The sequence below is a fragment of the Macaca fascicularis genome, chromosome 12, assembly GCF_037993035.2.
Source record: "Macaca fascicularis isolate 582-1 chromosome 12, T2T-MFA8v1.1".
NCBI lineage: Eukaryota > Metazoa > Chordata > Mammalia > Primates > Cercopithecidae > Macaca > Macaca fascicularis.
In genome coordinates, this window is record NC_088386.1 from 127,813,789 (window position 1) to 127,825,845 (window position 12,057).

The 12,057-nt window shown below is 55.3% G+C and overlaps 1 protein-coding gene across 2 annotated transcripts; it reads right to left on the reverse strand.

Moving 5' to 3' along the window:
* Positions 1-4,099: 4,099 nt before the first annotated feature.
* On the reverse strand, positions 4,100-8,442 carry NPPC (natriuretic peptide C). 2 transcript variants are annotated; one of them, XM_005574613.5, is made up of 3 exons: positions 8,206-8,442; positions 7,447-7,757; positions 4,100-4,371 (listed from the first exon to the last, which is right to left on the reverse strand). In XM_005574613.5, exons 1-2 carry the CDS (start codon positions 8,293-8,295, stop codon positions 7,467-7,469), a joined length of 381 nt encoding a protein of 126 aa, XP_005574670.1. In that variant the 5' UTR covers positions 8,296-8,442; the 3' UTR covers positions 4,100-4,371; positions 7,447-7,466. The 2 variants fall into 2 exon arrangements, with proteins under 2 accessions (XP_005574670.1, XP_045223818.1); XM_045367883.3 differs by having other exon boundaries at positions 4,100-6,141.
* Between the last annotated feature and the right edge of the window lie 3,615 nt (positions 8,443-12,057).

A 12,057-nucleotide genomic window follows, 5' to 3' on the forward strand; every position in this document is an offset into this window, starting at 1 on the left:
CATTAGGCACCTCCTTCTCAGCTGCCCCCTACTCTGGAAATTGTCACTTCCTTAAAGCTCTTCATGTGAACCATTGGAGTCAAATCTCGTTTTTTTTTTTTTTTTTTTTTTTTTTTGAGACAAGGTTTCACTGTCACTCAGGCTGAAGTGCAGTGGTGCAATCTGGGCTCAGGTGATCTTCCCACCTCAGCCTCCCAAGTAGCTGAGACTACAGATGGGGACCACCATTTCCAACTAATTTTTGTATTTTTTATAGAGACGGGCTTTTGCCCTGCTGCCCAGGCTAGTCTTGAACTCCTGGCCTCAAGTGATCCGCCCACCTTGGCCTCCCAAAGTGCTGGGATTACAGGCATGAGCCACTGTGCCGGGCCTCAAATTCCATTTCTGATGGGCTCCCCGACTGATAATTCCTCCCCACTTACCCTCCACAACTGAGGGTTGGGGCCGCTCAGCATTCCCCACTCCCCCTCCTCCTGACTGGGCTAAGGGCTCTTCCTAAGGCACTAAGAGGGTCTGGATATTGAGGCCTCTCTGATCACCCCCAGGGCGTCCCACTCGTGCAGAACCCTATCACCCACCACTCTTGCGGGGTGGTGACTGTCAGGGGAGACCCTCTTGCTTGTTTGGTGGGGAAGACAGGCTTCCAGACCACTTGCTGTAGGCCTAGTGGTACTGCCCCACCTGGCCAGGGCCCACACTGCCTCCATGGCAGGTGCACCACCTCTGCGTCACGGGTGCTGCCTCTCCACGTGATGTCCTCAGATGGGCTTCATAGACTGGGCCTTTCCTCCAGGCGTGTGTGGGGGCCCAAGGTGGGCTTCCTGGGCCTAGGGCTGTTGGGCTAGGGTTTCCACATGTCAACAGCTGCGGCACCAGGGACCAAGCAGGCGGGGCGACTCCTCCCCGTGGGCTCCCTGACTCCCCCAATGGCTGCGCTGCTGGAAAGGGAACAAGGTCCTCCAGCCCCCGAAACTCTTTTTGCCTCTGTTGCGCTCTGGCCTGCCCAGGCTCATGGCGTTTCCCAGGGACTCGCCTACAATTGGTCTTTGCTAAAGGCCAAGAGGCAATCAAGGTGAGTCTTCCTGTACTGCAGAGGTGCCCGTTTTGAGAGGACTGGGACTCCAGGGAGCCCCACCTGGGCGCTGTTTCTCCAAGGTGGCCCTGGCTGTTGTCACCTCAGGTGGGAGAGAAGCCACAGGTGCTCCAGGCAGCTTGGAGATTAGAGGCTCCCAAGAGGAAGGAGGCCAGGACAGAGGCCCAAGTCTGGCAGCTCTCAGGTAACGGCACCTGGGCCATCCCTGCAGGTGTCAAAACACTTCCTGTTAGTTACTGAATATTCGTCAATCCTTCCGGGCTTTCCCACAAAAATCTCTGGCTGGGACAACATATTCCAGTCGCTGCTGAGGAAGCAGTTGCAGGACTTCAGGTCTGGATGTAAAAGAGGAGGACTGGCTGTATGGCTGTATCCTAAAGCAACAGGCAGAGGGGCTGGCCTTGACAGCGGAGGGCTGTACTTTTTGTTTGCAGGCAAATACGCAGGACAAGAGCACTTAGGAGGACAGTGTGTGTAGCTTGGGCCCTAGAGGCCGTATTGACCCAGATTACTGGCAGCCTAGGCACTGTCCACAGGGAAAACCCTTTAGCTTCTAGTGGGGGATCCCTAGATCCCAGAATTCGCCATCCCTTCTGCCTCTGGGCCTTGGGAAGACGTGCCTGCCTCACCACCAGCAAAGCTGGCAGTGTCACCTCCTGACACCCCCTGCTCCCTCCCTGCTGTGTAAGGGGTCTGCAGACAGCACAGAGAACTGGGGCACTCACTGGTGAGGCTCGGGTGCTGGAGCCCACAGCGTCAGTGATGCGGGCCCCTGATCTTCCAGCCACGGAGATGGGAGTGGGACAGAGGAAGGTAGCCATGCCCTGGGTGGCTTCCACAGGTGTCCCCAAGGAAGGAGGACTGGAAATGTCCTCTGGGGCTCCTGTGGAAGTTGAGAGAACTTGTGAGGGAAGTTGTAGAAGCTGAAACATGTCTTGTCTTTCGTGTGTGTGTGTGTGTGTGTGTGTGTGTGTGTGTGTGTGTATGTGACAGTCTTACTCTGTTGCCTAGGTTGGAGTGTAGAGGGGTGATCACAGTTCACTGCAGCCTTGGCCTCTGGGGCACAAGCAATCCTCCTACCTCAGCCTCCCCCTGAGTAGCTTGGACTACAAGTGGGCACTATCATGCCCAGCTAATTTTTTATTTTTTGTAAAGATGGGGGTCTTGATAAGTTGCCTTGGCTGGTCTCGAACTCCTGGGCTCAAGTGATCTGCCCACCTCGGCTTCCCAAACTGTTGGGATTACAGGTGTGGCCACCGTGCCCAGCCAGGAACATGTCTAAAAGGGGATTTCTCACCTGGGCAATGTCACTGTGTTGGCTACTCGCACACTCGAGAGGTTGCTGCTGGAGGCCTACCTGGAACAAAGGTCCCAGGGCTCAAACACCCACAGAAAGACCAGGTGCCACTGGCTACCTCCCCAGTGGGTTTTCCTCTGGTGTCTGCGGACCCATGTGCACAGGGCATCCCTGCTCCCAATTCCCCTGAGCTGGGTGCCCCCAGTCCACTGATGTTACTGGCCCAAGAGGGTATGTCCCCACCTTCCCCTAACAGGGGCAGATGGCAGGGAAAGCTGCACAGGGCTGTCATCCAACCAAGCGTGTGGTGAGAGTACCTCGGAATTATTTCACAGTTTCCTGCTGGTTTTAGGAGAAGAGATTCTAATCTAAATTATGTTCATAAATTCTAAATTATATTCATAATTCCACACTTATCGCTCCATGGGGCATAAGAAATGTAATTGTTAGTGGCTTCAGGTGAAAAGAAAACCCACAACCCTCCCACAAAGCACAGCACACCACAGATGTGAAATTTGATAACGCTCTTTCCTTCTCTCCGAGGTCTTGGCTCCCAGCTGACCATGGCATTCATTATGAGGCAGAAACTACCTGTCCTTCTAGCAGGCAGAAACTACCATCCATTCCAGACCTTGTGAGCAAGTCTAGAAAACAGAGTTGCTGAGATTCGTAAGGTGATCTGGCCAATTCTGCAAGATATGCAGAAACCTTCTAAATCTCCCCTAAACAGAGAGGGAGTTAGCAGCTATTTCTTCCACTAATAGCAGAAGATGGAGTAGAATTTATAGGACCCTAAGTCAGCTGAATTCAAAATTAATTTTTTTTTGAGACAGAGTCTTGCTCTGTTGCCCAGGATTGGGGTACAGTCTGTGATCTTGGCTCACTGCCACCTCCGCCTCCCAGGTTCAAGCGATCCTCCTGCCTCAGCCTCCCGAGTAGCTGGGGTTATAGGCACCTGCCACCACACCCGGCAATTTTTGTATTTTTAGTAGAGATGGGGTTTCACCATATTGGCCAAGCTGGTCTTGAACTCCTGACCTCAGATGATCCACCCACCTCAGCCTCCCAAAGTGCTGGGATTATAGGTGTGAGCCCCCGCACCCGGCCGTTATTAATTTAATTCATAACATCTGACTTCCTAGCAGTCAGGTGTTTGAGCAGAGCTTCCTGACCTGGCTGAACTGGTCAGAATCACTTGGACAAAACTTACACAGCTAGTCCTGTCAGATTCGGTAGATCAGAGGGTGGAGGGAGCAGGAATCTGTATTTTTAGCAAGGCCTCCAGGGGATTCTGACACAGAGAAATCCAGAATTGGGTATCTGGCTGTCACATCTATCTGGAGGCAAACGCCTTTTCTTCACATTCTCCCTCTGCCTCAGCCTAAGTCCTAAAAAATAAAGGCAACAAGTAAATAAAGACAGTTTTCAAGACATTCATGGAATGACTTTTTTTTTTTTTTTACATTTTTTCAACTAGTTAGGACAAAAACATTACAACGATTGACTTCTTTCATTTAGTTACATAAATAAAATTTTTATAAATATCTCTTTATAAACAATATAAATAGCTTTACAACATAAATACATTTATGCATGACATGAATTTACAAACAGCAATGTTTTACAGCTGGTTCTGTCAGTCTCTTAAAAACTGTCCCTTGTCATCAAGTCGGTGTAGGTGTGTGTGTTTCATGTATATAATATATATATAATATATAACTTTTTATTTTTCATTAAAAAAAACAAATAATAAAATCACAACCCCCTCCCCAAATAATAATAAAACAGCTGGTGTTGTGTATTCCCAGTACCAGGAAAGAAAGAAAGAAAGAAAGAAAGAAAGAAAGAAAGAAAGAAAGAAAGAAAGAAAGAAAGAGAGAGAAAGAAAGAAATGTAAAAGCCACATTGCATTGGAGGTGTTTCCAGATGTTGGAGCTGATGACCAAAGGTGACCTCAGCACAACGGAGCCAGTTCCCAATCCTGAAACACAGAGTGAACACAGACACTCAGTTCTGGCCCCTTAGCTGAGAAATCCTAGCAGGCAGGGTGGTTCTAGAACCTTTCCTGCCCTTCCCCTAGCAGCTTGAGGGATGTCCCCTGACCTCCGCAACCCCCAACCCACCAGGCCTTCCTGCAGAGGGGAGGGCCTCTCCCTACACACTCCCCAGGCCCCTTCTGCTTTGCTGCCCCAGCACAGGTGGAACCAGAGTGTCTGCAGCCCTCCTTTTTCCCCCAGTCTAACCACAGGCCTTGCCCTTGGCACTCAGGGAGGCGCAGTGAGAGAAAGAGAATGGAAAATCCCCCATCCTTTTTGCTACAACACAAACCCTCAGTCAGTGCTCGCCCTGGGTTCGTGTGTCTGAGTGACTGTGGATGGAAGGAGAAGGGAGACATCTCAGGATCAGGAATCCTGGGCTCAAATCTCTACTCTGACATTGACTCCCTGGATGACCCTGGATAGCTGGGAGTGTTCACCCATAAAATCGGATAATAGCCACCTCCCAGGGCTGGCTTTTGGATTCAACAGGGAGCCTCGGATTGGGCATCGGCAGTGTCTAGGTCTCAGCCACCACCCAGTAAACAGCACCTCCTTCCTTAGCTGCTTGTGCAGAGGAAAGGGTGTGGGTCCAGGTCCCCTTCAGAAGCAGAGGAAATGGTGTCTCACACCAGCCTTGGGGAAATGCATAGTCATGGGCTCTGGGTTGAGCGTTGTCAGGGAAAACTCCCTGCTAATGGGTGTGTGGGTGCCCCGGGGCCCAAGGAAGGTGGCCTTCTGGGGCATTCGGTGCTCTCCCAAAGGACAGCATGCACAGAGGAGACCAGGGCCAGAATGGCTTGATGAACCCTCCCCCACTCCCTTCTCTGGCTCTGCCATGAGTTTACACAGATGACAGCTGTCTGTGATGTTGCTGGGCCCCAGGGGCAAAGTATTCATTCAGGTTTCACCCACAGCTGGTCTCTGTCATTAGCATTTTACAATCAACACCTAGAACCATCAGCGACCATCATTATGGTGGCTTAGAGCCCGAGTCACCCCCTGCGTGGAGAAACGGCCACAACCTCAAAGAGTTTTCATTAATGTGACAAATACAAGCTGTCTTTGCCTTTAACCCCAGTGATATATCCTGGGCATCACCACCAGGAGCCTGCTCTCTCACTGGGAGTGGGGGGCAGTGAGGGTAGGGTTTTTATTTTTCATTTAAAAAACCCAAATAATAAATCCACACCCCCCTTCCCAAATAATAATAAAACAGCTGGTGTTGGGCATAAGCCGGTGTTGAGGATGTTGATGATAAGTGTTCATCTATGCTAAGAGAGCTAGTAGGAGATTAATGAACCCCCCTGATCAAAGGGGTTGAGAATTCTTAGCAATGTGGATTCCTCCTACACAGCATCTTTCACTACCCGTCTGGTCATCACTTGGTGACCACAGACAGCCAGGCCCAAGAACAAGGCCCCTGTGGGAATGCGCATTCCAGGTACGAACCCATGGAAGAGTCGCTAACATTTGTTCCGGTTCTAAAGTTTGAACTTGATGCTTAAATCAAACTGAAAATTTGAGGCCTCAGACTCCGTCTCTTTGTTGTTTAGACAGGAGAGAAGAGAGGAAAGGCATTCCAAGGGTAGCTACTGAAGGCTGGTCCCCAAGTGTCAGAATCATTTTTCTCCCTGTGCAGGGGAGAGTCAAGATCACAGACAACTGCAGCCTTTGCAGAACTGGGGAGAAGCCCACAGCCGAGGGAGGTCTGGCTGCAAAGAGAGGAAGGGCACTGGTTAAAACCTAGGGCAGGTGGGAGTGGCCATGGGCTAGGGTGTGCTGGTTTCTCTGGTCATTGACAACTATTTCTGAGTCTGTACGGGGTGCAGTGGGTCCTAGAGTGCCTTAGGCCAGCACTTGGCCCTTAAGCTGTTCAATACGGGGAGGTGAATGGGTTCACAAACTGTGAAAAAGTGTTCTGTACTGTGAAAAAGAGACAGTGTGCTGGAGAGGCGCTCTTGTTTCCCTCCGGGGGAAGACCCAACACTGACAAGGGTTTCTGGGGTGGAGACAGCAGCTTTCCCGTGGCCTGGGATGGGACAGTCAAAGTGTGGGACAGGCAGTGGCAGCTGCTGAGCTGGAGGCAAGAAAGGGAGAAAGCCGAGTGAGCCTGATCCTAATGCACATGACTGTCAATGTCAGAGGCTGGGATGCTGTTATTCAGTGGGCACAGGCAGGCGGCAGGAATAGAGAGGAGGGAAAGAGGAGAGGTGAGGCTCTCTGCAGCAGTAAATTACCACCATGCGGCACCCGGCAGGGGGTGACGGTAGGGCAGAGGTTTCCAGCCCTAGTGCGGGGTGAGATCCCACACCAGAAACGGAGCCCAGAGCACCGGTTGGGCGGGGGACAGGGTTGGTGAGGGACTCTGGGACATGTCGAGTTTGAGGGTGGGGCAAAAAATATTTACTTTAGTATCTTTCCTATTCCCTGAAATAGTGCCACAAGCACTGAGATTCACCCCTGAAGCCACCGGGCTGCAGCTCCCCGGACAGACCAGTTTGCCCACTGCCTGGGTTTAGAGAAGGGACAGGACCCTGGATAGACCAGTTTGCCCACTGCCTGGGTTTAGAGAAGGGACAGGAATCGGAGTGCTCCAGGCAGAAGGGCGCCCTGACGGTGCCAACAGAGGGCTACTCTCGCTACAGGGGGCATGGTGGCCGGCAGATGATCAATGTCCCTTGGACTTGTGGGTGTAACCTTCCTTCTCTGCTCCCACAAACCCATGATCTCCCTTCAATTCCCCCACCAGCTGGCCAGCTGGGGCCAATGCTGCTAGTTCAGCTAAGGTGCAGGGGTGGGTGAGACGCCACCAAGCCTGTTTCTGCTTCTCTAGAAGAAGCCTGGTGGGTTCAACCAGGCTGAGCCATTTCTGACCATGCCAAAGTTCCCCGATCACTTTATCCTTCGCTTTCTTTGTCTGTAAAGGGGATAATAAAGGGGGTGGCCGGCAAACGCCTGGCACAACTTGAGCAAAGCCGGGCCGGGCTGGGGCTGGGCGCGGGGTCGGCGGTACTCACCGCCGCCAGGGGGCGCCGCACTAACATCCCAGGCCGCTCATGGAGCCGATTCGGTCCAGCTTGAGGCCGAAGCAGCCCTTGGACAAGCCCTTCTTGTTGGCTCCTTTGTATTTGCGCGCGTTGGGGTGCTCGTGCAGAAGGCGGGCCCACGCTGCCCGCGACTTGGTGTCCACGCGCAGGTCCCGGAGCAGTCGCGATCGGTCGCCCTTGAGGTTGGCGCCCCCGCCCCCGGGAGCCTTGTCGCCCTTCTTCTGACCGCCGCCCGCAGCCTGTGGCTCGGCCAGCTCCTCTCCCGGCGGGGTTCGCGGGACCTGTCCGAAGAAAGAGCGGGCAGGTGAAGGGACGCGCGGCTGCAGCACAGGGGACTTAGATGCTCCAGCCCCACGCGCCCGCCGGCGCGGGGTGTCCCTCCTAAGCCCAGAGCCGCCCCCACCGATGCCGGCCAGCTTGGCCCCGCATCCACCTGCCACGCGGCCGCCTTCTCCGCTCCCTCCGGAAGCCCCCTGCCCTCCCCTCCTTTGCTGCTCGCCCGGCAGGCCACGCTGGGGCAGGGGGCTGCGCATGGGCCGGCGTTCTCCGGAGGCTGGGGGAGTTGACCCCCGAGTCCGCGCTTCGAGGGCTCCCCGGGTCTCGCCCACGCGCATCTCGGAGGAGAGAGCCGCCTGCCTTCCCTCTCTCCTGGGTCCTGCGCGCCGCATTCTCCAAGCCCCCAGCCTCCCACGACTCTCTCAGGCTCGGCGTCCCCACGACAGCACCCACCTTCGGCGGCGCTCCGGGCTTGGCTTCGGAGGGCCGGAGTGAGAGCAGTGTGAGCAGCAGGGCGCAGGCCAGCAGCTGGGAGAGATGCATGGTGCCGCTGGGGTCTAGGGGCGCAGACGGGCGGCAGCGAGGGCGCGCGGGTCGGCGGGCAGACCAGCAGGCTGGTGCGGAGCAAGCTGGCTGGGCTGCAGGGCGAGCAGGCTCCCAGTGCTGCGCGGCGCCGGCTGGGTGCGCTCTGAGCCCGTGACTCCCCTCGCGCCTTTATAATCCAACCTGCCGCTGATGTCATCCTCCCGCCCACCGGGCTGCCCGGGCCAATGACACCACGCACGCGGCCGCGCCGAGGGCCGGGAGGGGGCCGCGGGGGCTCCCCTCCCTTATCCCACCCCGGAGGGATCCCGCGGTTCTGCCGGCTCGCTCCAGGCTGCACTTGGAGCTGCAGAGCGGCGCGCACAGGGGAACTCCATTTGCAGCGAGCGCGCGCCCTGGCCTGATGAGCATCCGTGCGCCTGGTGCCCTGTGCACCCACTGGGTCCTCAGCACACTCACTCTACCTAGAAGGGATCTATAGCTCTCTTTGCAGGTGCAAAGACAGGCTCAGAGGAATGAAATTACTTGCCCAAAGTCATACAGGCAGAAAGTTGGCGCTGCCCGAAATCCACGCAGCCCTGCTGGTCGCCAAACTCTTCCCTGGCACCTGACAGCCGCGGGATGGGCATTGCAGCTCCGCCTCTCACCTGCTCGCCAGGGCGGGAGCGCAGACCACAGAGATGTCGTTAGGTTGGGGAGGTAGAGGATGGGGTTGGAGGACTGGGGTGGGAGGCACAGGGAGAGCGGGGTTCGCCTGGGCCGCGGCGGGGAGCGCAAGTCTTCCGCACTGGAGAGTGCAAGCATGTCGCCAACCTGAGTGTTTGAGCGGGAGGCGGGAACGAGGGTACTGCGAGCGCGGAACCAAGATATTCATGTTCATGCGTGTGCTCGGCGGCATCGTGTGCTCGACAGTTATGGCTCTAGGTTCACGTTCAGCCGGTTTCGGCTACACAGAACGTCCCCGGGTCTGACTCCGCTGGTGAACTCGGTCTGTGGGAACAATGCGCACCTGACCTTGCCTGCACCCACGCGAGGATCCGCTGCTGGGAGAAGCCCGCTCCAGTATCCTGTGCACTTTCACAGGCTGGGGAGGGAGCTTCCTAACCAGCGGCCCGGTCCAGCCTCTGCCAGCCGTGACAGGTGGTCAACTTCCCACTGTTGACTGTAGAAAGGTCCTCGTGGCTCTCGGGACACGGCCACATATCCCTACCACTCACAAACTTGCTCTCCTTGCACTGGGCTTCTTGGTCCCTTGGGCACTAAGGAGTGTGGTGGGCACTTGGGCACTGCGGTGTGGGCCGCAGAGGCGGAGAGCCCAGATCCCCCAAACTGAGTGAGGTGCACGAATCTATGACTGGCTGCTGCCGAGCAGGACGCAGGCTGGAGAGAGAACAAATGTTGCCGCAGAAGTGCAGTGGCTGTCCCCAGGCGTGAAGAGGATTCTGCGGAGACAGTAGCCCAGACGAGCTTTTCCAGGGAGAGGAAGCTGTGCCTGAGGCAGGAAGGCGGCTGGAGTGAAGAGCGGTTTTGAGCACCAGGTTCCTCCAAACCTCCCTCTTTCCTCCGTGGTAGTGAGCCTGGTCCCAGAGCTGCTAAGGCAGCGGCATCGTGGTCTGCTCTGTAGGCCCTTTGCTCAGGCTACCCCTTCCCACTCTCATACCCTGAGGCACAACATTGGAGCAACCACTCCACAGGTCCTTTTGCTTAGGAAACAGCTAACACCTGAGGTCTGAGTTTGGGGCAGCAAAGTTTCCTGATGTCCAGGAAGATCCAGACATCAACAGGGCACCTTTTGTGGGTTCTGGTGAGTTGACTCACCACCTCCACGCAGCCCCCCAATTCCTCTCTGGGCTAACACCCCCAGAGTGGCACCACTCTTTCATTTGAGGAGAAAGGAAGAGAGGAACGAGAAGGCGGAATAGGGAGGGGTATCAGGTGGGCTGTGAAAGTTCCCTCTGCTTTTTGCCTGCTGTGCAAAGAAGGATGTTACTATTTGGAACTTCTCTGACACTTACTTTCTTTATACCTGTTTAAAGAGCCAGGCAGAGCCACACAGATTGACTCCAGAGTCAAGCACTGGGCTGGTTTCCAGGGGCCAGCAGTACATCCTCTAAGGCCTTATTAAGGGCATGTTGGAAGCTTCTGCCGTTCATGGCTGCTTCCTTCTGCCTGAACGTCCTTAGGCTGGTCCTTCCTGTCTTCTATGTACCTGGATACATTCTCATCCAGATGATTGCCCAGTGACTATCTAGGTCTCCTCTCTGTTTGAGCTTTGAGGCTAAATTAGTAAAACTGACACCCCCAACCTACTGTGGCAGAGCCGATTCCCTGGACTCACCTCCCCTCTTTGGAAGGGAAATCTGGTGAGCTGCCACTCCTGACCACTGGGCGGTGGTCATCTGCAGAGGGAGGCTTCCCCAGTGCAGGCTGTGGATCAGCTTCTACTTAGCTGGGGCCTGGGAGGTGGGGTGGGTAAGAGTCAGAGGCCCGGGCTGGAGGGACTGCCGGGAGGTGCGTCATCAGCACATAACTGTCTTGGAGATGAAGATTTCCCCTCTCCCTTCGCTTTCCTTGCCTGGGGAACTGCAGAGGAGGCCCTCTCTTCCTCCTGAGCCTAGAGTTGGAACTCAGGCCCCTTCTTGCTGCTTTTCCCTCATGAAGTCTGCTGCTTCTGCCCCCAGGCCACAGGGGCATGGCCTGGGAAAGTCGAGCTCACTGAGCAGCTGAATATGAGCTATTCAAATCATTTTATTGACTGCTCAATTTTAAATTTCCTCCTAATGGCAAAAGAGGGAGATAAGGTCCCAAGGCCCTGGTAATTCTGTAAGGAATCCTGTCATTTTCACTGATCTCGCTGATCTCCCGGTATCTCCTGAGCATCCCTGAAGCCTGCAGGGTTCCATCCCAGCCAGGAAGAACCCCCCAGGAGAGAGACATGAGCTTTGTAGGCTGAAAAGGACAGTGACAGGGAAGGGGACAGCTCAGGCTGAGGCCACCCAAGGAGGGCTCCTCCTCCAGCCTGGACTAGCAGGGTGGGCGTCCTGGAGAAGGAAAAGTCTGTGCTGAGCCCGGAAACACAGGAAGAGAAGGGAAGAGAAGAGGAAAACCTTGATAGAAAACCAGGCTAACAGTGGAATGTACTAGAGTCAGGCCTAGAGGGGTTCTGTTTGAGAAAAACAAAATGAGACACCTCACTAAAGGCAACGCAAAGGGCAGGGGAGGCCGGTGAGACTGCAGAACCCCACGTGCCCAGACCTCGGGAGGGTAGAGCGCTTCAGGCAGGGGTGCCCAGAGGCAGGCTGGGGAGAGGCAATTCTGAGGTCGGTGGTGTTCTGGAGGCAGGGGGTGTGATGGAGAGAGGGGAACCTGCTGAGCTCTTGGGGGTGGGAAGGGCAAGTGAGCTTATTGGGGGTGCCTGAAGATGAGGCAAGGGAAAGGGGGTCAGCTAGGTGTGGGGGGAGTGGGAGGGCGCAGGAAGTGGGAGACAGAGCCAGCCTGAAACATGCAGAACCTTCAGTGTCAGAGGGTTGCATGGGTGAGTCCAGGGTGTCGGCTCTGCCACAGTAGGCTGGGGGTATGCAAGGCCTTCAGCATCGGAGAGATGCATGGATGGGACCGTTTTCTCCCTTCTGGTCCTCTGAAGGGCAGGACCTCATTCTGTGGGTCCCTCTTCACTCTTTCTCTCCTCCCAGAAGGACAAGGTGCAACTCTCACACCTACTGGAGAGGGGCCCTTCCTTGGGACAGGTGATGTCTGGCCCGG